General features: G+C 38.6%; 2 protein-coding genes across 2 annotated transcripts in view; both read left to right on the plus strand.

Annotated features, from left to right (window-relative positions):
* myo3b (myosin IIIB) overlaps nt 1-12,173 on the plus strand; it is a 95,849-nt gene extending 83,676 nt beyond the window's left edge. Inside the window, exon 27 of the mRNA XM_049485214.1 lies at nt 11,369-12,173. The gene's annotated coding sequence lies outside the window, so the exon portion shown is untranslated. The remainder of the gene's footprint in view (nt 1-11,368) is intronic.
* A 3,752-nt stretch (nt 12,174-15,925) lies between these two features.
* Nucleotides 15,926-18,677, plus strand: sp5a (Sp5 transcription factor a). The gene is made up of 2 exons (XM_007253498.4): nt 15,926-16,611; nt 16,999-18,677. The coding sequence occupies exons 1-2, from the start codon at nt 16,561-16,563 to the stop codon at nt 18,070-18,072; spliced, it is 1,125 nt and encodes a 374-aa protein (XP_007253560.2). The 5' UTR covers nt 15,926-16,560; the 3' UTR covers nt 18,073-18,677.
* The last annotated feature ends 8,136 nt before the right edge of the window (nt 18,678-26,813 follow it).

Raw genomic sequence — 26,813 nt, forward strand, 5'->3', positions numbered from 1 at the left:
TATGATATATATGTTTAATATATACACTATCTGTGTAGTTTCAAAGCAAAGTACACTTTATGTGTTTCATAGGATTCTTTTAACAAAGTTGATCCATTGTCACCCACCTCTCCACCCATTCACCCCTCCACTTACTTACTCACCCACACCACTACCCACCCACTCACGCACCCCTAAACCAATTAACTCCACCTACTCACCCACCCATTTACTCTTCAACTTCTACACCCACTTACTGATTCATTCATCCACCCACTCACTCTCTCGTCCACCCACTCACTCACTCTCCCACCCCTACAACCACTCACTCTCCCACCCCAAAACCCACTCACTCATCCACCCACTAACCCACTCACTCTCTCACTTCTGCACCCACTCACTCACCCATCCCAACATCCACTCACTCTCCGACCCCTTCACCCACTCACTCTCCCACCCCTACACCCACTCACTCTACCACCCCAGCACCCACTCACTCTCCCACCCCAGCATCCACTCACTCTCCCACCCCAGCACCCACGCACTCTCCCACCCCTACACCCACTCAGTCACCCACCCCTACACCCACCCCTACACCCACTCACTCACCCATCCCAACATCCACTCACTCTCCGACCCCTTCACCCACTCACTCTCCCACCCCTACACCCACTCACTCTCCCACCCCTACACCCACTCACACTCTCACCCCTACACCCACTCACACTTTCACCCCTACACCCACCCACCCACTCACACTCTCACCCCTACACCCACCCACCCACTCACACTCTCACCCCTACACCCATTTATCCGACTATATATTCATCTATCCACCCATCTATCCATGCATCCATGTGTCTTAACCAATCTACTGTATACATTACACACCTCAGTGCATAATATTAAACAACGTTCCATATTCTTTTTACTGTAATGTTTACAATAGCAGAGGCACAGGCGTTTTTGTGGTCATGTTAACGGTTAGTTTTTTTTTTTTTTTCATGGCCATATGGGCCAGACATAATGACCGTAGCAGTAGAAGCGGTGAATGTAGAGCAGAAAGCAGGAGGTTCACAGCGAGAGGACCTCCCATACTTCCCTCTGGGGCTGTGTGTGTGCCCTTATCGAGTCGGCCCATATCTCCATTTCAAAGCCTCCTATCCACTTAGAAAGTTGAGGAAGCCTTACAATGTCTATTCTGTAATTTAGATTTGCGATATCCTTCTTTCATTAAATGTAGCTTATCAAACTAATAACGATAAAATCATTAAATCGAGGCCTCCTTGAGGAGTCAGATAACCGGCTTCCTCTCTCTTGATCTCCCCTCTCTCAGCAAGCGGGAGGGAAAGAGAGAGAGAGAGAAACACAGAGACAGCACCTAAGCAGAGATAAGACTGTTATGATCGCGGTGCGTCTTAGAAACGATCCTAAAACTTCCTCCACCGCCGCGCTCCTCATCACTGTATCCAGACACCTCCACTGATGAAACGCTGCTGTGGTGAAAGTGAGGGAGGGGGAAAAAAAGAAAGTGTTCTGTGAAAAATCAGCAGAAACATGTGTTTTTTCCTGCTCAGATGTGTAGGGCAAAGCTGTGTTGGCATGTAGATTTGTGGCGCTGTTTTTTCAATTTGCATATCATTTACTTCATCTCCTTTTGTTGACACCCCAGGGCCCAGGCAAAGATTTTGATCTTTATAGGAAGGGTGATGGGACTGAGAGTGCGCTTATGCACCCGTATTCTCTCTCTCTCTCTTCCTCTCTCGCTCTGCTTTTCTCCTTTAGAGAAAGCTTTGCCAGCTCTACAGTTTAAGAGTGAAATCTTATTCAAGCTGTAAAAGTTTATTAATGCTATAAATCCAGCATTTGGATTCATTCAGGTCTCATGTTGCTCTGTGTTAATGGTTCAGTAAACTTGACCTTAGCTTAATTTCGATGGTGCTACCAGTTTGGCAAAAGCATTGGCTTGTTATAGGCGATATGTTCAGACTGCCAGCAAATCGGATTTGTTCCTCAAATCAGACCTGTTGAGAAGACTGTCCATACTGTTGTTTTCAAGTGATCACATCGGACATCATAAATGTATTACATTACATTACATTTGGCAGACGCTTTTGTCCAAAGCGACTTACAATAGTCAAGTACAAAAAGTAATAGAAGTTAAAGGTAAAACATCTTTAGATAGGGCCTAAAGGAGGTCAAAGGGAAATAATGGGATAGAGGAGTGAAGGAGGGGAAGAAGGAAAAGAGGTTAAAAGTAGTTAGTTTGTTAGAGGTGTTAGGAGAGTGTGCTTTGACGTTCATTGACGGTCATAGAAGCGCAGCGGCCGAGAGGTACCGTAAGCCTTCAGGAGTGAGTGCAGGTAGGAAGGAGCTGTTAAGTTCTGTCAAAACTAAACTTCTACTGTTGTGCAATTAAACCACCTTCAAACATAGCTTAGATGTGATCGGTGTTGGTCCACTGTGTTGTATCAAGTCCAAAGTCAGTGCAGGGTTTCCCAAAAAATCTTACAGCACTTTTTCTACAGTTTTTTTTAACTGAATTTCTGAAATAAAGTAACTTTTTGATGATATTCTATTTTTCTTAGATGCACTAGTAGAATCAGATTTGGGCTGAAAGTTTAAACATAATTTTAGACTGACCAGCTGACACTTGTGTAGCTTTTGCTTCAGTAACAGTGCTAATTAGCTTCTCCTTTGCATCTCAGGTTCTAATTAATACATTTATTTAAAAAATTCACAAATTAAACCATCTGAACACTGAATTAATTGAACAACAGTGTAGTTTAGTTTAGTCTAGCCTAGTCACTTAACTGAAATTGTACTCTGTGTGTGAGCTTGCTGGATGTCTGCTTCTGAAGCCCTAATTATAATTGCTGCCCACTGTGTCCAGTGTTATACTGGTCTCTCCGGATCTAGAGGTAATTAGAATATTCCTTGTGTATTATATTGCGTCCCTCAGAACCCCTCCATCTGAAATAGGTCACTCCAACAGCCGCGAGTGTCTCTTTATACTACACGGAATCCGCTAACAGAGATCTTGCTCCCCAGATTATTTTGGCCCTGCTTTGGCATGGAAATCAATTTGGAAAAGGCTCTCAATTTTTTTTGTCTTAGTCGTTGAAGTGCTGTGCCTTAGTGGAGTTTTTCCTTTGCTAATTTGCTCCCTCTTTTTGCCATGGGTCGTGGATACCCAGTACCCAATAAAAGCAGCCTGAGACATGCAAATTAGTTGAGTGTGACACCAATTTAAGTAACTTATAAAGTAGAACATAACATTACTTTGTGCATCAGGATGTTTCAAAACAGTATAGAATAAAATGCATATAAAAAAAAGTGTTTCCTACAGTTACTTTGATTAATTTAATGGCAGACAGGATGAACCCCAAATATTTAATGTTTTGTCTATTCAACTTAATTTCATTTGTTAACAGGAAATACATCCATTCCTGCATTTCAGGCCTGCAATACACAGGTAGAATTTAGGGCTAGTAATGAGGTCAAACCAAAACTAACAGGTGATTTGAACAAGTGATTGTAATCAGGATTTGGTACAAAAGCAGTATCCATGAAAGGCTACGTCTTAATGGACCAAGGTAAGGCAGTAGATAATACTAGACAGATATATAGCAGTTTGTCAACAGATGTGTCGAAAATTATTAAATTGTTGAAAAAAAGTGTTCCTTAAAAATTCTTTACTGTTCAACACAGAACACCTAAGGGCAATTCCACTGAATTGATGCCATTTGCTTATTTTAACTCTTCCAAATTAAACTTATTTTTAATCTATTTTTTCAACTCTGAATCTAATAACACATATTTAACTATTCAAAACATGAACTGGTCAAACTCAGGCAGCTTTAATTATTTTTTACAAAGTTTCTAAGCTGAAGATACAAAGTTACATTTTTCTCAGTCCTGTTACCAAAACTCATTTAATGTTTAAAAAGCATGTTTAAAAGCAAGTCTTTAATTTTTTCTCAAGAAAGTCTTTATTTAAAACAAATGGTTGACTTACTCCTGTTACTGGCACTCATTGCTGTTACTGGAACTCACTTTTGTTACTGGCACTCACTCCTGTTACTTTTTATGTTTTGAGTAACAGGACTGAAAGTAACAGGACTGAGTTTTTAGCATAGAATTAGCAAAAACATGGAAAAATAGCTAAATGGTGGCTATGCTAATAGCATGAGGACACTGAGCACATTCAAGTGATTTTCCCAAACTTTGTATTTAAAAAAAACAAATAACATTAATTTAGGTAACAGGATATAAATATATACAGAAAAATAAATGTGGGAACTTAATTTTGGTCCCCCCTCCCATGGTCTTTAGAAGAACCAACTGATGTCACTTCCTGTTGTAGATATGACTTGTAGAATGTGTTACAGTAACAGGAATTATTGAAACCCAGTGACACAAATAAATGTGTATTTTAACTAAAATATTATGGATTTATTATGAAAAAAATGTTTAAAAACATAGATGGGATTTGGACTTACACAACAATGCAAAACATGACAAATCTCTAAAAGATTTTAATAATTATATGGGGACAGGTAACACATGCTATTTTTTGTGTATTTTATTATATATATATTACTTCTTCAATTAGGTCAATGTACAAGACACTATGCTTAATAATAAAATGTATTTTAAAGTAATTTTTGTGCACCTTTATACATGTAATTTCCCTGTGACAGAAATGATAAAAAAGGACCATACAGACTGTTATCAGCAACAGGTCCTGATAACTTGTTGCTGATAACAAATCCAGCAACTTTTCCAGAGACATTCACGAATATTTTACAAGACAATGCAAAACCACATGTTTTCACAGTTTACAAACACATGACCGTGGAAGAAGTGGGTACAGGGAGAATAGGACAAAACAACTCCTGAAACTCTGTTGCCTGAACAGCAGGAATGGATGTATTTAAACAGTGCACAGATGTTGGCCCGACAGAAACAGTAAATGTGTTGGCTCAAACTATTTGCAGTTAAGTTAAAGTCAAAGTAATAATAAGAATCATCGTGTTTTTTTTATTTAATCCTTTAAATAATGTCCCAACCTTTTCTGATATGGGTGTTGCATTTCACAGGGGCTTCACAGTGAATATTAAATTATTAGACTTCCAATCAGAAATGTAAAACTTATAGAAGCAAATATGAAATAAAAGCAAATACTGTTGTGAATGCGATTCTATGTCAAGGACATGCAGGTTATAACAGATTATCACTCGCCCTTTGATATAAATAGTATCATAAGACTGAGGAGACATTTTTTTTGTTTTTTTTGTTACAGGTGTCCCCCTGATAAACACATTCAGTCAAAACAGAGCTGTAGAGCATTACAGGGCCTGCATTTTGCACTGAAGGCCCGAGCCAAGTAAACGGAGTGGGTCGTGCACCTGCTTTCTTTAATACCTCCACATAAAAGCGTGATTGGCCTTTGTTTTCTACTCATTAAAGAGCTGCGCGCATCTGGAGCCACAGACAGACTCGTTTAATGTGGTTCATGTTGTTCGGCACTAAAGTTATTCCTTCCATTTTTTAACTATTTGTTCTAAACTGCGTCTTGTCCCCTTTTTTTCTCCGCTTCACCTTTTCAGATATTTCAGAGGCATAATCCTTCAGTGGAAGGTAGAAAAGTATTTATTGTCAGACAGGATACTCTTTCTCATATTAATAGTGAGGGCAGACTTCAAAGGATGAACACAAATAGACTTGCATTGTCCTGCCTCTATATCCTCCAGAGTTCAAAGAGAGAGTTTGAATAGCAGTGTTTCTAAAGCTTCTCTTTCAGACCTGCTGAGATGTAAAGCAGGTAACCTGCTATTGATACACGCACACACTCACACACACACACTCACACATACACACACACACACTCACACAAATATACATGCGTGGAGTTGCTGCTAAGCGTTTTCTACAAAAGCTTCATACTACAAGCACTATGCAGCATAATCACGTCAGTACGATAAAGCTCTGAATTAAAGCTCTTGCTTGTGTGTGTGTGTGTGTGTGTGTCTTGTTTTCATGGTGTGCGTGTAGTCTTCAGCAGCATAGTGAACAGGTAGTGTAAGGATATCAACAGATTAATGCAGTTACGATGCTCTTAACCTCGCGTGGTGATTGACGCCCGAGTGAGGGACAGGCGTAACAGCCAAACAGATGTCAGATGTGCGGTACAGGGCCTCTGTGTCAAAGTACCCTCCCTATAGACTGCATTAATGAAGAGAGAAAGAGAGAGAGAGAAGGGGAAGGAGATAAAAGAGAGTGTGGAGTATGCACATCAAAGAGTTGCTAATGATGGGAGATGCCATTAGGGGTTGTAGTGGCCTTTGTTTCGGCTTCCTAACACCTGCAATTTGTTGAGGGCTTTCTGTCTGCCACTGAATTACCCGCATTTGCATGACCACTGAGTGAATACAAAAAGGGATAAGAAGTAAGATCCCTGAAGAGTTTGCGTGGGCTATGCCCCAAAAAGCTACTTCACTTCTCTTAAGGAATAGCTGAGTGATTACGAAAGTTGACGAAGCTGCACTGGCCTGAGACTGGCTGAACTATGCTTAGAAGTACAACGTGAAGTGTGTGTGTGTATATAATGAATATATACCGATCAAGAATTTACCATTATGACCACCTCCTTTTTCTATACCCATTAGCAGACACCCTTATCCAGAGTGACTAACAACAGTGCTTCGTTGTTTACTTCAAAATATCCATAGCTAGTTTGTAGAGACTAGGATCAAGAGATACACCAAGCTTGATAATGTTTAGAACCCTAGGAGAGTTTATTTATTTATTTATTTAATTTTTTTTAAAGATTAGTTTAGGAACTCTTTGAAAAGATGAGTCTTTAGTCGGCAAATGAAGATCGCAAGTGACTTTGTTGTTCTTACACCCAGTGGAAGTTTGTTCCACCACCTTGGTCCTCTAGCACAGAGAAGAGTCAGGATGTTTGTTTTCTTTTGAACTTAAGGGATGGTGGTTCGAGCCAAGCTCTGCAGATCTGGCTTTGACCATCATTGTCATCAAGTAGGAAGAAGTTTTGGCTTTGTAGGTCAGCGTCAGGGTTTTGAATTTGATGCGGGGGGCAACAGGAAGCCAGTGGAGGGAACGCAGCAAAGGAGTCACATGACTGAACTTCGAAATATTGAAGATGAGTTGAGCTGCTGCATTCTGAACTAGTTGCAGGGGTTTGGTGGCTTGCAGTGGAAGACCAGCCAGTGGAGAGTTGCAGTAGTCAAGTCTTGAGATGACAAGAGACTGCAGACTGTAATCCGGTAAATCTGAAAACTGCAGTGCTGCTGGAGTTCTTAAACACCTCAGTGTCACTGCTGGGCTGAGAATAGTACCGCCAACAGCATCCTGTGGGCCGCGTCCTGTGGGCAGTTGAGCTCTGCTGAACTTTTCCGCCAAACAGCAGGGCTGCATTCAATGCATTCAATTCAGTGCATGCTGATTGTGTTACATTAAATGTAGCTTCGCTGTTCATCAAAGAAGTTAAGCAGAGCTCAACTTGATTAATATGAATATGGTCACTGCATCTAGCCAATCAGGGAAGAAGAGGCTGCTTCGTCTTACACTCATATACACATATGAGCACCACTCACAAAGGACAGGCACCTTTCAACCACAGAATAGAAGCTAAATGAGAACAGAATATGGATTTATAGAACACATAGATTACAATGAGGTTGATTCAATTCTTAAAATTATGAGTCACCTAATATAGTTTGGACAGTGATTGGACAAAGTTTGCACAGAAACAGAAGAACTACTACCAAGGGTGTCAAAAGTATTCACATTCATTAAGTAGAAGTATAGATACTGGGATTTACAAATACTTCTGTAGAAGTTGAAATATCAACTTTTACCATTTTGCTTAAGTAAAAGTATAAAAGTACTGCTTATTCTTAAAGTGTGAAAGTAAAAGTAATGTAAAGGGAAAAATTACTTTAGAAATTAAAATTTATCCCAGGGATTAGGTTCAATTAGCTCCAAAGCCAGCCAGGCAATTGGAGCGAAATCCTGGGAGGGATTTTTACTTTTTGGCCCTAAATTACACACCTCTACACCTAAACTCTTCAAATACAAACCAATAAGGGTCTGAATGGTATATGTTTATATTTGTTATCCAACCACATCTGGTTATCTTTTTTTTATGTTGACCAGCTGGAATCAAATCAAGCTGGAATGAAATATGAGTAACGAGGCTATTTTTTTTTTAAATGTAAGACGTAGAAAGTACCGATCACTGCACACAAAAGTAAGAGTAGAAGTAAAAAGTTATTATAAAGTAAAAAATAAAAGTATAGATACCCAAAATTTCTACTTAAGTAACAAAGTAGAAATACTTAGTTACCTTAACTGACACCTCTGAGAGCTACAAACTCTTCTAAGCAATCAGTGGAACTGAATGTAGAAACAAGAAGTCAAGAATTGGTCATAATCTAATGCCTTGTCTGTGTACGTAGTGAAGTTCTCGCCCCCTCGATTGGTCTTTAGGTTGAAGTGGAGCAGCACTTTCCGCTGTACCAGTGAGTCTGTGTCACCATATGGGTGAGCCTGTACCCCGTCTCCTCTGAAAATGAGCTTATTTAACGTTGCTGTGCCTGCGGGGGTTGGAGGGAGCTCTGGAGAAAATCAGAGCGTGAAATTGCGATTAGCCCCTGTTGTTTGTACGGACCGAAGGAGGCTACAGGACTTGGCATGGCCGAAGGTGTAACCTGTTTTGTTTGGCCTTGCCGAAGCCCTCCCAGATGGAGCGAGCAGCTGCCATTGAGTAAATGCGGGGTGGGAGCGCGCGGCGAGGACGGCTCAGGCCCCGCTTAGATTCAGGAGGCAAAGCCGCAAATCTGTCCCTCACAGTCAGGAGGAGCAGCCGAGAGAAACTCCTCTAGCTACACGTGCAGATCCCCAGATTCACCTCCACCTCTCTCTCTCTCTCTCTCTCTCGCGCTTTCTCTCTCTTCTGTGTAACTACTGTATTAGGCTCAACACTGCACCTTCTGTCAGGGCTCATAATCCTTAAGAGTTAAAGACACACACTGATTAATAGAACTTCACCCAAAAAAAAAACAAAAAAATAAGTGAATGCAATAGTTGAAGGTCATTTTCCTTAGTCTCTGTTAAAGTAATGATAACTGAGATAAACTTCTCTCTCTCTCTTTTAGAACTACATAACTTTATTATATTAACATATGTGTACTAGTTTTTACAGTAGTAACAGAATAATTTAGAGTAGTTGGTAAAATAACAGGCTCAGAACCTTAAAAGCCCTATTTTTTACCTCAATGTCTAACAAATTGTTAAAGCATTGCGGTTGGTTGGGTCCAAGTGGTGTACTGTTACAAAGGGCTCTGTAAAAAGAGCATTGTGTCAGATCTTGGCTTCCTAGCGCAGGTGGTCGATACGATATTGAAACATTAAGTATCAAATTCATAAACACTACGTTTTGAAGGCCTACTCTTTTTAAAACTATACAGCTTTAACCTATATGACTTTTATGACTAAAGAACCTAAATTAAGACCAGTATAAAAATATTTATGCTCTTTTAAACTTCTTAAACACTCTGCTGCACCATACAATAAATATACAGCTTATAACTTTACAGCGGACAGTATGAGAAGTTTCATTTGATTTGCTCCTTTGTCTCCTCCAATGATTAATTCAACATTTTTACTCATATCTTTCCAAATGTTAAAGGCACTGATATTCTGTGCCTACTTTTAGTGGTGTGTTTTCTTTTTGTCTTTATTTAATATTTGTTATGTAAGTTTTAAATGCTTCTCTAATCAAATAAAAACCCAGTAATTCATATTTTCATATGAAAGACAGCAGTTCATAGTATGTATATTCAAGGCTTGGTTAAGTAACTAATAATAAAAATGTTAGTACAGGAATAATGGGTGGTTGTACTGGGGTTTGAATGCTACAAAGGAGCTTATTGAAAAGACCAGTATGTATTTTTTCAGATATTGATACTTGTTAAACCAAGATTAGATACATTTCTTGTCCAGCAGTCTGTTGTTGTCAACCATCTGACCATTCATACTCATATGCCATCTCTACATTATAGTAGTTTGGGTTTCTTTGCCTCTCTTTCATGTTTGCTGTGTGAGTTTGTTGTGCAGCTCATTTTGGGCTGAAATGAGAATATCACACAGTAATTACAATTTTCATATGAAAGAAAGCAGTTCACTATAGTTTTGTATGAATAGTAGATCAGGGAGTCCTTGAACTGAGTTGTTTTGTGTTTTTTTTGCAGAAAAATGTGAATAGTAATTAAAAGCAAACTCTGAATTTCCAAACGCAACATTTGATTAATTCAGAAACAAAGGGGGTCTCACTTTTCCCAAGGCCAAACATCCCAATCACAGCCAGCCTTTAAATATTCTTCTAAAAATATAATGCGTACAGATTTGAGAAGCACACACTGCGGCGTCCCCGTTTCACGAGGCTGAAACTGACGGACCTGGGGAAAGCGCAGAACGTGACCCCGGCAATTACCCCGCGCTGACAGCCCCCCGGCAGCCCACAGCCAAGTTGCCACACACGGAGCCGGGGAGCTGCTGTTTGGATGTTGACCTCTCCCTCCTCTCGTGACCCCCGGCCTGTCTGCGCACCGCCCAGGCTCGGCCTTTAAACGCGCAGCCTTCGCTTTTTGCCTGGCAGCTCGAGGAGAGGCGGCCGTATCGGGTTTCAGGGGAAACTGTTGGAGGCTGGGGAGAGCGGAGTTGGGCTGCAGCGCATTGGAGGCTGAGTACAATGGCAGCTTTCTGTCAGGCAGGGACTTCAAAGGCTCGCTGAGTGACTGCTCTGAGTTAGACTTTGTTGTAGATCACTGAGGAAATTCACAGATGTTTTCTCATACGAGACACCATTACAGCGGCTCAAGTACCCGGTAGCCCCGAGCATTTCTCTCTCTTCTCTCATTTCTCTCTCTTTCTATCTTCCCTGCTCCGTCTCTCTCGCGTTCCCGTGCTCCCCTTTCTAGTGTGGGAGACAGATGTGGAACCAATTTTTTTCTCTTTCTTCTTCTTCTGCAGTCTGTCCAGAGAACATGAAAAGTTAGACAATTTATTCACTTTGACCTGTCTAAAACAGAGGCTCAAATAAAGTGCTGGAAATGTCAGTGCTTTTAGCTTTCTTCTTTATTTTAAAGTGATGCCGCAGTTCTAGTTAAGTTCTAGTTAAAGAGTTGTTATTTAGTCATTTGGTAATAAAAGGCAGCTTAAACTGTGTTTAATCAGACTTGTGTGTGATTTTAAATTAAAAAAAAATGTTGCATTGATCATTTATTTTTTTGATCATTTTCCCATAATGACTAATTAATCTCTCTCTCTCTTTCTCTTTTGCTTTTTCTCTCGCTCACAGATTGCCTTCTTCAATTCCCAACCAATGAATGGTATTAACTACACTCAAAGTTGGGACATTGTATTTTATATATTTGATATTTTTGATTTTATGATTTTAAACAACTCCATGTTTATGATTATTGTAAATACTGAAGCTGAAACTTTCTGTACTGGATTTTTTTGTTGTTTGTAGGCAAATGGCTGGCCTTTACACTTTAAATAATAATAAGAAGAATCTCTTTTTTGTTGTAAAAAGAGGATTCTAAGCACCAGGTTATGTGTTATAATTTTGTTTTGCTTTAGTTTTGTGATATTTCAGAATTGTTCAATTGAATTTTATTAGATTTGTACACTCATTGTTATATGTTTTTTTTTTTTTCAGTTTATTCAGTCTGTATGTAAATGTTTCAGTGCTGTGACAGAGTTTCTGTATGATTCTACATTCTACACTGAAACGATTTAAACACACTGGTAGACTGAATTTCTAATTCTAGTAAAGGAGTAATGGGGCTCTATACTGCCTGTATTTGTAGTTTGTGTAGTTGTTCATTTACTACAGTCCAGTAGAGCACAGTCAAACTGGAAATGCTTGCTAAGGTAACATGCTAAAGTGAACAGTGAAGTTTGACAGGATGTAAACATGACTGAAATTGTGTGTGTGTGGGTTGGGGGGCGTTGGGGGTGTAAAGTTGCCAGTCATACTGTCATATTTAACATGTTTGTACCACATTATCTGTTTGTACCACATTATCTGTTTGTACCACATTATCTGTGAGAAATAAAGTTGTTTAAGAAGCTTCTTAATGAAAGCTGGATGTTATTGCCTGTTATGCTTTTTCAGAATTGCTCTATTAAAAAAGTGACTTGACTAGAAGTTGAATTGTTTTTTAAGCAAAAGTTAAAGAATTCAATTTTGTACTTATAAATTGCAAGTAGTTTATTGTAAAATGTACTACTCAAGTACTAAAAGTAAAAGTACAGTAGTGTGTTGTGTAGGTATTACAGAAAGCAGTGGAAAGTTATCAGAGTGAAAGGCAGAATGGGAGCAGACTGTTCTTCTTATAAGATCAACTTTATTACTTAATTATAATTTGGAATTTATAGTTTGGAATAATTCCTAACATTTTTGTAATTGTATTAACAATTAACAATGCAGCAATGAAAAAATGTATCAGAGTAAAAGTATTAAACTCATGGAAAGTATATAGTGAAGTAAAAGAAAAAATAATATTCCAATTGATAAATACACAGCATTTTGGTATTAAATTACAATAGTGAAGTAGTTTTACTTTGTATTTCCATTCATAACCAGGGGCAGACTCAGGCTGATTGAGGGGCAAGGGCAAAATTTAAAGGGCATTTACCCATGGGGGCTGCAATATTCTAGAGGGGTTGTTACTAAAACTAAAGGCCTAAATGAAGAGAATTGCCATCATTGCCAACAATTGTCTTGTACCATGAAAGTTTCTCATTTGAAAGGGCAGCTATATGACACTACATCACATTTATTCCACTGACCACTTCTTTCACCTGTAGGAAAACCCTGTACAGCCCCACATCCCGTTTCTCCCATTTCTGGTAGAAAGATCTCCCTTTGGGACACTGTGTGTTAGGGGTGGCATAGAAGCTCATGTCTTAATATAAAAATGTCAACTTGAGAGGGTAGTCTAAGGGTGTGTAACTTTCCCAATTTAAAACTTTTCTTTATGAAATTAATGCTAGGTTTAACTCCACTTTAAGTCTTTGATGATGAAAAGTGACCCGGCTGTGTTTTCATTTACTATATATTTGCAATAAATTAATTGAATCATTCAGAGTTTAATGATTCTCAATTAACTTGTTTTTGATCATCATATTTTCATAATTTATTTTTTCCTTTCTTGCTATTTGAATAAAACCCCTTTTTTGTATCACTACCCTATTAATGCACAGCATGGGTCAAAAAGTACCTGCAGTATTTTTCTTTTAATCTTCATGTTATTTTATGTATGGCATCTTGTTTTATAAAGAAAAACAGCTTTTGTATTTTTGAGCACATTTTTCAATTGTTCTAAAATTACTTTAGATAATATGAGAGTTAGTAGATTACTCACTTACAGAAAGTTATAAGTAATTATTATTTGTTTTATTATTATTATTATTAGTTTTTTATTATTATTAGTTTTTTTTTATCTGCACCATGATTTTTTTAAAGATGTTGATCCTTTGACCTCATATGGAGACACTGCCTGTACCATCTACTGATCACATGACAACTGTTTAAAAACAAAATGCTGGAATCCCAGTCAAAGGTTTCTACAGCCATTCCAGGCAGAAACATGGATGAGGAAGTGATTCTCATCAAATTTGATGTTTAAAGCTTTATTATTTACATATAGAAACGTATTATTTATACAGAAATATAAAGACTGTTTTCTGTTCATAAAGTATTAAAGCGAATATGAAAATGATCAGTGGTCATCAAAAACAAAATATAAAAAAATACTTGGAATATTCAGTCATAAAACTAATTGATGTCAAAAGACTGAATGAACGAAATAAAGAATGAATAAAAACTCAACCAAAAGTGGTTGGTGTGGCAAAGTGGATAACACCACACCCTGCCAGTGAGCTACCACATAATGTGGGAGACGAGGGTTCAATTCCCGCACTGGGTGACTATGCTGTGCTACACTAACAAGACTCCTCACACTACACTGGCCCACCTCTGTACTATGAGTAATCTTGTAAGTCGCTCTGGAAAAGAGTGTCAGCTAAATGCCTTAAAGCTACAAAAAATCTTAATCAAAAAGAAATAACCTGGGAAATTAATTTGTTGTGTATTGTTGTGCATTAAAGGGGGGGTGCATATGTTGTGCATCAAAGAGTCCCAGCACCTCTAAAAATAAAAGTACAAGTCCCTTAGCCTCTGATAAGCTATACAGATGTTAAAACCAAAGAAAGTATGTGGCTGAACATATTGTACCCAACAACGAAAATGCAGCAGTATGTATATGTTTATTTAGTTTAGTTTGGTTTAGTTACGTTTTTAGTCTGATCTGAATCCAATATATTCTAATTCCTCTGACACTGACCCCAACTGTCTTGTCCTGAATGTCACCAATAGTTAAACATGTTAACTTATTTGTAGAAAAAAAAATACACTTATCATTGGATGTTTGTCAGAAAGTAGAATCAACCCGGGCTCATGTTACACCATTCTAGCCATCCACTGTTTTTTGAAATTGGTGATGCTTTGTGGAAATGTTATTTGTTCAGTAACTGCAACAAAAATTGACACAGAAAGTACACTTTATATAGAACCTAACAGATTATAAAGTATTATAGAGCTCCTATAGAGATCCTAAGGGTGGTCAAATGGTAAATATACGTGAGCTTTTAAGTCTAATTCATTCTGACATTGAAATCGCTGCTAATGGTTATTGCACAGTTGTACATAAGGAGTTAAGCACAGCCCTCACACAGCTGATGTTAAAGTGTCTCACATTGTTAAAGGTGAAGTGGGGGGAAACAAGAATTGCTAAATTGAAATGTTGGGCATCCGTGACAATCCTCTGTGGGCTGCAGGAAAACGGAGATAGCCTTTGGGCCCAGCGGGAACCCCCTTTGCCCCATGACTGTGTGTGCAAAGCCGTGGGAGAGGACTAGGAGTGCTAATCCCTTCAAAGCAACCGATCCACTTCAAAATCAGCAACTGCAAACTTTCGGGGGACAGTGGCGGTTCTGAAAACGTGTGCTGTTTCTAATTGCTTCTGTCGCTGATCCTTACACAAGCCCTATGTGATGAAATTTACAATCAGTGTTTTTTACTTTAACACTCTGAAGTTCTGCTCATTTTAGCTCTTTCAGCACTGTCGCTTATAAGTAAGTACTCATATATACACATAGTGGGGCTACCAGGCTAAGGTGTGTAGAGGTCACTGAGGTTCCACTAAACTGATAAAGTCTTGAGGAGCTTATAGGAGGCGGGAGGGTGGGAAGGCAAGAGGGTGGGGAGGGGATTGAAAAGTGTTTCCACTTTCCTAAAGATGGGAACTCCTCCCTCCTTCACACAATTTCCCAGTGGCTCAAGTATCCAGGAAAGAGCAGAATAAGACATCATCCTGCTTCAGTCACTTCCACACCTTTAATTAGTCCAGTTAGTCAACGGTGACACCATAATCACTTCACAACCAAACTCCAGAGGAACCGCTTGTCATTTGTTTTGAATTCCCAATTAGGAGGGCTGTTTAAAGTGCTGAGGCTCTGCCAAGCTTTAATTAATGTTAGTTTGTATTATTGCATTATGTAAGTGGTGGCACAGAGCTGTCAGAGAGCGTAAACTGTGCTCTCTATTGTGACGATTAAAACGTGGGACATCTTAAAAGAAGCCGTTATAGCTGAATGAAGTTTACTGAGTGAATTTATAAAGGTACCTTTAATGTACTTTGGACTGAAGATTAAGTGTTTGTGAACACTCAGATTTAGATATTTTACTTTGTTTTCAGCAGGAACAAATGGGAAGGGGAAAGGGAGGGAGGAGGAGGGGGGCTGAGGGGTTCAGGATGATTATGAACTTTGTGTTGAATCCCATTATCCCGTCTCTTTCGCCTCCCCTCGCGAAGCCATCCAACACGCCCGTACCAAGAGATCTCTCGAGATAACACGGTGGCATTGTCGCAACGGGCCACGCTACAAATCCTTAATTACAAAAAGGAGGATCGGGTGACTCCGGCATCCAATACGGGGGTCTCCAGGCGGCGAGGGGTCTTTGATCAAGAAAATCCAATTATTTGTGTATATACATTTCCCACATAGTGATTACTTCATTAATTGTCCCGCCTTTATCTCCACCCTTCCCATCCCCCCTAATAATCAGCCCTTTTATCCAGACCAACAAACACACCATAGGAGCTTTGTGGATTCAAAGGATTTGCTTCCCCCTCTCAAAGAGCCGCTATTCTTTGATGATTGGGCAGCGGCAAACTTCAAAGTAATAAATCTTACTCCTGACTGGCTGGCGGCCCACCAAAGTCCTTATCAAATCCTAAGAAGTGATCCTTCAGTCCTCAGATAGTCCAAGGATATCTTGAGGAGAGGAAGCGCCGGGGCTACACTTTTCCATGCATGAGAAGAGGCTTTTTTTCCCTGTCATTTTTAGCAGCGCTCTGTAACCTTCTGCTTTGAGACTGTTGTGGAGAAGACAGGAGAAGGAGAAGGAGAAAGTTAGCCATGGCAGCAGTGGCTGTGCTGAGGAACGAGACTCTCCAGGCGTTTCTGCAGGTTCGTGCGAACTTTTAAACGTTATTGGATTTTTTTACTTTCTTTTCATTTTTTTTTAGAAAGTGTTTGATCTTGTGGGACCTTGTTAAAGATCACATAACAATAGCAATCAGAGTTATCATCGTGTCGTGAGGGCGCTTTTTCTTTAAAAAAAACTGATGAAAAAAAAAAGAAGAAATGAAAACAGAGAGGTTAATTTGTTGATATGCGCTGTCTGAGTTAGACTGGTAGGCTAGTTTTTGAACGTGAGTTAAAGTGAAGATTGATAGAGAGAGACGCTCCTGAAGGGTGGTAGAACTTGCTCCTCAGACTTAGTGTGTCCTTAGTGTTACTTTCTTGCTTTTCTTTTTTTTAACAAGAAAACATTGCTTCTTTTTGACCATCCAGGACCGTACACCCAACTCCTCGCCGGAAAACAGCAAGCATTCCCCTCTGGCGCTGCTGGCAGCTACGTGTAACCGGATCGGCCACCACCACGGATCCAACCCGGCGGACTTCCTCCAGGTCCCGTACGACACCACGCTCGGCTCCCCGTCGCGGATTTTTCACCCATGGAGTAACGAGGCGAGCCCTCAGTCCGCCCTATCCGGCAACTCTTCGTTCGGACTATCCTCCAAATCTCAACTCTCGGCGCACCTGCAGAGCTCCTACGCGTCGCACCATGAGCTCCCGCTGACCCCGCCGGCCGACCCCACGTACCCGTACGACTTCTCTCCGGTCAAGATGCTGCCCTGCTCCATGCAGTCCGCCTGTCCGCCCACCTACGTCCCGGCCGTAACGTACGCGGCGCCCACCCCGATTCCGTCCGCCATGCCGGGTTTCGTGGCGGGACACTCGGGCCTGGTGCACCAGCAGCAGAGACAGCTTTCCCCCAACCCCGGGGAGGACATCCCGTGGTGGAGCCTCCAGCAGGGCAACCACGTGAGCCACCCGTCGTCGCTCGCGCCTCACCGCTTCCCCCTGCAGAGGAGTCTGGTTCTGGGGCACACGGACTTCGCGCAGTACCAGAGCCAGATCGCTGCGCTCCTGCACACCAAGTCCCCCCTGGCCACGGCCCGCCGGTGCCGCCGCTGCCGCTGCCCCAACTGCCAGTCCTCCAGCGGCTCCGGCGGCGACGAGCCCGGAAAGAAGAAGCAGCACGTGTGCCACATCCCGGGCTGCGGAAAGGTGTACGGCAAGACGTCGCACCTCAAGGCGCACCTGCGCTGGCACTCGGGCGAGAGGCCGTTCGTGTGCAACTGGCTGTTCTGCGGAAAGAGCTTCACGCGCTCCGACGAGCTGCAGAGGCACCTCAGGACGCACACCGGCGAGAAGCGCTTCGTGTGTCCGGACTGCTGCAAGAGGTTCATGAGGAGCGACCACCTGGCCAAGCACGTCAAGACCCACCAGAACAAGAAGAGCAAACCTCACGAAAAGTCCGCGGAGCACCACGTCAAACGAGAGGACACGAGACACCTATAAAAAAAACTCTAAATAAAACACAGAAAATAAATCACAAGGAAGACCGTAGACTAGTGCAATACACTGCAGAGGACTCCCAGTCTGCCCAGTGGAACTTTCTCCATCAACCGAGGAGTTGCTTTCTTCTCAACGCTCAAAGCGACGCGCTATCTTGGAACTTTTGTTTGTCCGTTTTTTTTTTTGGACTTGTAAATAATATTTTCAAGTCAGTTTCAGTTCTCATAGGGACTCTGAAGGACGTTTCGCCTCCCTGTGCTGCCCCCATACCACTAACAAGTTTTGAACTTGTGTTAAGATCTCTGTCTTCGCTGGAAGATCTCGCATTCCTGTAAATATATATTTAATAGCTTTTGTTGAAGGAAAGTGTCAGTTTTTCGCTCCTTGTGGGGTGTTTTAGCATGCTACTCAGAACCAACTGTTAAATAAATAAATTGCTGTGTGGAAATAAAGAGTATAACTTGTTCATCCACTTCAAAAAGTTGGCCTCATGAACAGTAAGTGTCGTTAAGCTTGTAAGTGTTTAAAAAAAAAGAAAAAAACTGCTTAGAAATGTTGTAACCCTTGTAAAAAAAGATATATATACCTCCATTAGATGGGAAAAATAACTTTTTAGGCAATATTGTAAAGTTGCTTTATTGCTGAAACCAGAACTTTTGGATAAGTTCTCAGGGCAGAGGAAGTTTAAAGTCCTAGTAAAAATATAGAAGTGAAATATAGATGTTTTCAGGTCTACAAAACTTTAGTTCTGTAACACAAAAAAATATATATTTTGGCTGAAATATACTATGAAAAGTATTTTTTGATTGATGCACAGAATAACACTTTAAAAAAACATTAGTTTGAAGCTTTAAAGAAGTTGATGAAGGTTCTTTACCAATGTAAAGGGTTTTCACCGGATTTTTTTGTTTGATCAAACTGGTCCTTGGTTCTGTGGCACTGCAAATTTATTAGTATAAGTACACATGTTGAACTTCATTTGATGTTTACAGAAGTCAGTCTGTTAGTCAGATGAATGGTTCTATTAATTTAAGTAACTCTTAGTCATTAAAATACTCCAAAATGATCCAAACATCATTTTGTTTGTAATAAGTAACACATATATTTGCAAGTTTAGTTTTAGAATATCAACAATATAAGGAGCTGCCCCAGGACTGCATGTTGTCAGTACCGCATGACAGTATGTGAATACAGATTCTGATAAAATAGAAGGCATGTTGGTTATCTTCACATCTACACTCTTTTGAACTCACCATTAAGTACAGTGTTATATAACCTATATTTGTGGTGTGGGATGATATGGAAATTCCATGATCTTCTTACAGAAATACTTTCAATAGTTTCAAAAGTAAAAAATACTCTGATGCAAAGCTTGTATTCTAGGTTTCCACAGTCTTGTACAATCAAAATCAGAACCAGTTAGAAACCTTTTTGTGGAAAAGTTTTAGGAGTGTGCTGAGTGAAGTTGATCTTCTGCTGAAGCCTTTATGACACAGAAGCTCCAAGAAAAGTAACAGATCTCCATTCACCTTAGTACCAATACTAATATTCAACTGATAAATCCATTCTCCCTTTGAAACTTAAGTTCACAATCTTTCACAATCTCAAGAAAACATAAATTGTCTAGTTATCTCCAGCACAGACGGGTTGGTTTATTATTAGATTATGATTTCTGAATGTTTATTAAATAAACAAAATGTGATAAATCAGAACCTGATAGGTAACAGAAAAAGACCGAAGTTACAGAAAAAATGTTTTATGTCAACATTCAGGCGGATGCAAAACAACCAAATAGCTAAGTTTTGACTGAATGACTAAAAATAACACAACACTGGTAATAAATATTACTGGTACAAAAGACTTAATACAGGTATATTTTACTGGTATTAAAAGACTTAATACAGGTTTTTTGAGAAAATAGGTATTTGAAAGTCCCCTACCGAGAACAAACGTTCACATTTGAGAGCATAACTTATGTTTATTTGTTTAATTCAACATATTAGGAAAAATGAAAACATGTAGCATTTATTTAGCTTTATTTTTTCCTTTTTTTCCTTTAGTTTCTTAACAGTGTTAAACAAATACAGCAGCATAAATTGCTATTTTGACTAAGCTAAAAACAAAACAAAAAAAAACTGTGCAACAATAAGTTCTAAGTTATGTCACCAAAAACACTTTTGGAAAAGTGTTTTTTGTTGTTTTGTTTCACAACTAAAAAGTGTTGTTGTTTTTTTTTTTAACTCTGTACTGTGGAGGATTTCTTAACTTCAATTAGAAAATCAACAGACTGTCATTTAAACAGGGCTGTTGAACTACAGTGTAAAAATCACAGGAAAACATTGCAGCCCTTTTGTAGTAATGGAGTAATTTGCCTTGCAAGAGCGCCCCCCATGGTAAGTGACAATCCATGCTACTAATACAGCAGCATAGGTGTTCAGTTTTTTGTTTTTTTTTCTGAACAATAATTTATTATAAGACATTGAGTGAGTTTATAGCTTATGGTAGTCTATTACTTTTATTCCAAACACATACATTTTGATAAAACTTTTAATATTTAAAAAAGGCATGTTCTGTATTCTGACAACAAAACAGTGGCAGTTCTGTGAGACCAGCCAGATCATGTAGATGTAAAAGTTCACCAGTCTAGTGCTTGCAGAATTTACCTGATTTTCATTTTTGTTATCATTATAAATTATTAAGGACTCTTTGGACTAATTTTCCAGACTAATTAAAGACAGACATATATGTGCTGAGAAAATCCCAGTGCTAAATATTCCAGTAAAAAATGTGCTCAGAGTTTAATGTATTTAAAAACGCTCTTATACAGATACAGATGGTACTGTCAAATCTTTTAGGGGTATTTTGTCTTTCAAAGATCAAGATCTAAAATATTTTTTATTATCCTTCTCTTTAAACGATCTTAGGGGACTCAGGAGAACATATATTACATTCTCAATATTAGAGTTATTATGAGAATACTGTTCGTTCTGGCCCTCAAAACTTTCCCATCTTAATCACTTTTTATTTTGCATCATGCGTGTCCAGCCTCTCCTGGCAAGTTGCACGAAAAGCTGCACACATGACAAGGTGGACAATGATAGGATAGACAATTGTAAGGGAAATTTAAATTAAAACTAGACATTTAATACTGACCTAGACTTGCAGACATATTGAATTGTTTATGGTGACTTTTTCTGTTTTAAAGATAAATTTAACTTTTTTTAAATAACCCTGATCTCTTACCATAACAGCGAATTCAAAGCTTAAGCTGCCTTCCATAAGTATGGAGAAAAAAATTGAGAAAATTAATATATAAGTAATATATTATTATTTATTTCTGAATACATATACATATACAGCTCTGGGAAAAATGAAGAGACCACTTCAGTTTTTGAATCAGTTTCAAAATAGTTTCAGCATAGGTATATGTTTGAGTAAAATTAACATTGTTGTTTTATTTTATAAACTACAGACATTTCTTCCAAAATTCCAAAAAAATATTGTCATTTAAAGCATTTATCTGCAGAAAATAAGAAAGAGTTCTCAGATCTCAAATAATGCAAAGAAAACACATTTTAAGAGTTCAGAAATCAATATTTGGTAGAATAACCCTGGTTTGTAATCACAGTTTTTATACATCTTGGCATGTTCTCCTCCACAAGTTTTACACACTGCTTTTGTTTAACTTTATGCCACTTCTGGTGCAAAATTGAAGTAGTTCAGATTGGTTTGATGGCTTGTGATCATCCATCTTCCTCTTGGTTATATTCCAGAGGTTTTCAATTTGGTAAAATTAAAGAAACTCTTCATTTTTAAGTTGTTTCTTATTGTTTTCCAGAGCTGTGTATGTATATATGCACAAATAACTTAACCAGATAGTACATCAGACATGACAAAACCCACAGACACTGTATAAAATGTACATAAAGTACTTTAAAGTGATGAAAAAAACCTAATCTATATTTGTAATAGTGTGCAAACAGCAAATTAACAGCATGAACTTTCTGTTTCTCAGACAGAAAAAAATGGCATGATAGATGAGCATGACACCTTTGTAATTTACAGTAATTTCATCTAATAGAGAACAGAGGCTCAAAATAACATCAAAGACTGTCATGTGGGAGATGCCCCACACAGTCCAACAAACCTGAATTATTGAAGAGGTTAATCTTTGCAAATGAGACGATGTTCAAATCCTGTTAAAGTACTTTACTTTAAGTCTTTACTTTTTATTTTAGATATAGAGCTAATAGGGTGTCTGATTTTTTGAAGAGCTCACTCAAAGACACACAGTAAGTAGTTATCTTTTTGTTTTATTGTTAGGGCATGAGACTATCTGCTCTGCACATGCTCTGCTATGTTACTCCTGAAGGCAGTGTGCATTTATGTATTCAGCATGTGCTGATCCCACAGCCGTATCTTCTTTTCATGTGTAATGTGTGGCACAAGCAAGAATTTGGATATATAAACTCCAGAGAGAGCAGAGTACGTGTGCAATAAATTAGACTGTAATACAACTGAAAGAGCAAATGTGTCAACCCCTACAAATCAATCAAGTTTTTCTATTTTTCCCCCTAGCTTTTACTCCCACTGTCTTGGAATAGCAATACAAGTGCAATAGCAATCGAAAACATTTGCACTACACTGGGAAACGGAAAGGAAAGTTATTATCAGTTTCTTCTTCTTTGATGACTAAGTTTTAGTAGTAATAGTTTACTAAACCAGACACAGTCCTGGTCCCCATCCATGATTTCATGCTACATTACATTTTCCAGATTTATTTTATTTTTAGTTATACATGCATGGGTGGACAATTACATTAAATTGACATTTGATAAAAACAGTGGATCCAGCATTGATCCACTGTTTATTGTGATCTTATGGTTCACATATACATTTAGATTTTTGTATTAAGTTATTTTAATTACTTATTGTTTAGATTTCACCACTACAAGATGGACAGCTTAAGCTGTAAGTATGTGAACCCTTTGGGATTACTTGGATTTCTGCATAAATTGGTCATTAAATGTGTTCCGAACTTCCTCTAAGATACAACAATAGACAAACACAGTCTACTTAAACTAATACCACACTAAAACTATATGTTTGCATGGTTTTATTTTAAGGTATTAGTTGAAGCAGACTGTGTTTGTCTATTGTTGTGACTTAGATGAAGATCAGAACACATTTAATGACCAATTTAAGCAGAAGTCCAAGTAATCCCAAAGGGTTACATACTTTTTCTTGCAACTGTAAGTAGAGAGACAATATGATAAATATTAAGTTAAATTAATATAATTAATTGCTGAACATGTAGAAACTGTTTTTATTCCATTGTAATGCCACTGATGTCAAACATTAATTTCTAAAAAGGGTGTGTTCATCCCAAATTTACCAGGTTGGGTGGAGAATTCTTGTAGATGTTTATACAGCCTGCAATTTGTATGAAAATCCTGTAGCTTAATTCATTTTTAAAAATAAATGTCTTTAAAACTTTAGGGGAAAAAGGGTAGTTATGGACCAAAAGTCCCACAACACCTGCCTGGTGTTTTTAAAATGTTCAGACCCTTTGGAATATCATGGTTTACTGCATTAACTTGTCAAAACATGATATGATCCTCATCTAAGTCAAGGGTATTGACAAATATAATATACAATGTCTACAATCAAAAAAAGTTGAATTACATAAAGCTGGAAATGGCTACAAAGTGATTTCAAAGAATTTAGAAATTCACCAGTCTACAGTAAAGCAAACAATCTACAAATAAAGATAACTTGGAACTGTGGCTACTCTCCCAAGAATCAAAATTACCCCAAGAGCATAAGGAGACTCATCAATTAGGTAAAAACATCGCTGAGTGAGGACGAAGACTTAAAGATGTCACACCTTACCCTGTGTCTGTCAAGTGTCTTTCCTTTTGTAATGCTCTACCCCTTAACAAAGTCTTTATTAAAAGTACCTTTTTAACGTCCGGAGGGGTAGGGCATGTAAGATGTTCCAGATAAATGGTGCATTGCATAATAAAGCCCACACAGGTTCCATGTTCCCCATCATACTCACTGGGGCTTGACGTCAAGGAGGGTAACAGGAGTGGTTTACCATCCTGTAGCTTGGAGATGAGGCTGTCCAAAAACTCCTGTTGATCAAGCATGGGCAATGACCGACCTGCTGCATCCTCAGTTGGTTGTGCTTTATGTAACATGTTGGAGGCAGGATGCAAATGCAAGTCAATTTTATTTTTTGACATAACAAAAAACAAAAAAACTGAGACAAACTGACTATATTTCCAACCTAAATTAATCTGTTTTCTTAATTAATTCTTTTGAAATAAAATAATTGCACTGTGGGGTCCCGCCCTTTACTATCTGATTGGTTTAGTTAATTTAGGTGTTTTGTTGAACCATTGGAAGACTTTCAAAGTCACAGAGAGCCCTGAAAGTGTCACAACTTAGCCTGTGTCTGTCCAGTGTCTTTCCTTTTTTTTTTTTTTTTTTTTGCAGAATAATAATTTTATTAAATAAACAAACTAAAACAAACTAACAAACAAACAAAATAAACCAAAGTTACACTGAATATAAATCTAAAGAAGACTAAACTTGAAAACAGGAATCTAACAAACAGCATGAGACATGAAACAAACCTGTCCACGGACAGCAAACAAACCAACAAAAGACTAGACAAGGAAGACTTGAAACAAAGGGGCTTATATACAGGAGGAGGGAACAGGAAACTGGAAACACCTGAGGATCAATCAAGAGGGGGGCGGAGTTACAAATGAGACAGGAGGGGTTACAGATGACAAGGCGGGGCTAAGGTGGAGACATGACCAAAACACAACAGAAGCACATGGCTGGGAAACATGACAGGTAAACAATAGAACAGGACAGGAGCAGGAAGGAACCAAAAAAAGGAAAGACACTGGACAGACACAGGCTAAGGTGTGACAGAGAGCACATTGGCCCTCCACAAATGGTACTGGCAAAATGTTTTGATGACAGGTGATACTACTGCTGCACTACATCTGACATAAAAAAGCCACTATAAATCACCATTAAACCATCATCCCCACCGTAAAGTATAGTGGAGGGAACATCGTGATTTAGGTCTGCTTTGCTGCTCCAGAGCATTCTACAGGACAATGTGAGTGTGTTTGTACATCAACTGTAACTCTGTGAAGTCGGATGATGCAACAGGACAATGACCCAAAACACCGGAGCTAGTCCACAACAGAATGGCTTAAGAAAACCTAAATCCGCCTTTTCGAGTGGCCAAGTCAGAGTCCACATATCAGACGCTATGGACTAACTTGAAACAGATTTAGTACGTATTTGGTTGAGGTTATTAAGGATCATGTAAACTCAAATGGTTGCTGGAAAGCGTGAAGGTATTCCCAAAATAATTAAAAGTATATTGAAAGAATTTGATCAAACGTCTTTCTATGTGTGGAGATAATGTAAAATAATGCAAAAGGTAACATATTTGCTATACTTTTATATAGTAATGATAAAGAATCAGGATTAATTGACTTACATTATCACATTATACCCACTTTTAATGTAATGCTCTATAACATGCTCCATGTCACAACATATGACAATTTTAGTCACTAAGACTGTATACAAGTGAATAAAGGTAAATTATAAGAAAAAATCTACAAGACCATATTATATATATTTGAAAAAAGATAAGAGTTGGTAAAATCTAACCCAGTGATTTCTGCGACTTCATTTTGAGATTTTTTTCAAACATTCAAATATGTAAACCACCCTTTTAACAAATTATAACAAATTATATTCATAACTCCACTTCGTTTATCGGATCCAGTACTTTTGCTTACAAGAAAAAAGGTGGGGTTCTGGCAGAAAGTGTTATCTTCTGAAATGTGTATCAGATCCATATTAAATACCTGAAATAAAAGCTGAAAGTCTACAGCAAAAATCATATACATCATCCAACAGCAACAGCAACAAAAAACAGACCAAACATTAATCACATTTACAAATATGAAACATATAAACAAATAGAAAACATTATTTAAATAAAATAAAAAGAGCATTGTAGTGACACTGGTAGAGTGTGTTGTTTCCACATTTTTTATTTGTATCAGGTGTGTCAGGAGCAGGAAAACATGAAAAATGAAGTACAGTGGGAGAGAAACTGAACTACACAGATCTTCAGGCGTGTGCTCAGCAGCAGTGGAGCTGTGTTTTCTGATATGATTGAGCACCATCCAGTACCTTTAGGATGAACTGGAATGATGTTTGTCAAATCATGTCTAGTGCAAAAACAACATCTAGAGTAAATAGTAGAGGCTGTTGGTGCATGGACAGCAGACAATTGTGTTACTGCACTTCTGGGTGAGTTACAGCAGATACAACTGTGTTGTGAACAGAGATAAATAAAGTACTAGACACCCAGACTTGAGTAAAAGTATGAGTGTAATATCAGAAAAGTGACTTGAGTAGAAGTTGAAGTGTCATGAATGAATGAATAAAGTTTAACTTATATAGTGCCTTCTAGAAAGCAAAAGGCCGCTTTAAAATTTACATATTTTACACACAACCAATCATACTCAGCACTTATCCACACACCGGTGAGAAGCAGCAGCCAATAGCACACAGCATACTCTCAACCGGAAACACCCGTCCACCTGGAGGACTGCATCGGACACTACACATTTACACAAACACAAACCAGATCCAGATCAGTTTAGAGTTTTAAATTTTTCTGGCCAATTTAAAGG

Source organism: Astyanax mexicanus, chromosome 11, assembly GCF_023375975.1.
Source record: "Astyanax mexicanus isolate ESR-SI-001 chromosome 11, AstMex3_surface, whole genome shotgun sequence".
Classification (NCBI taxonomy): domain Eukaryota; kingdom Metazoa; phylum Chordata; class Actinopteri; order Characiformes; family Acestrorhamphidae; genus Astyanax; species Astyanax mexicanus.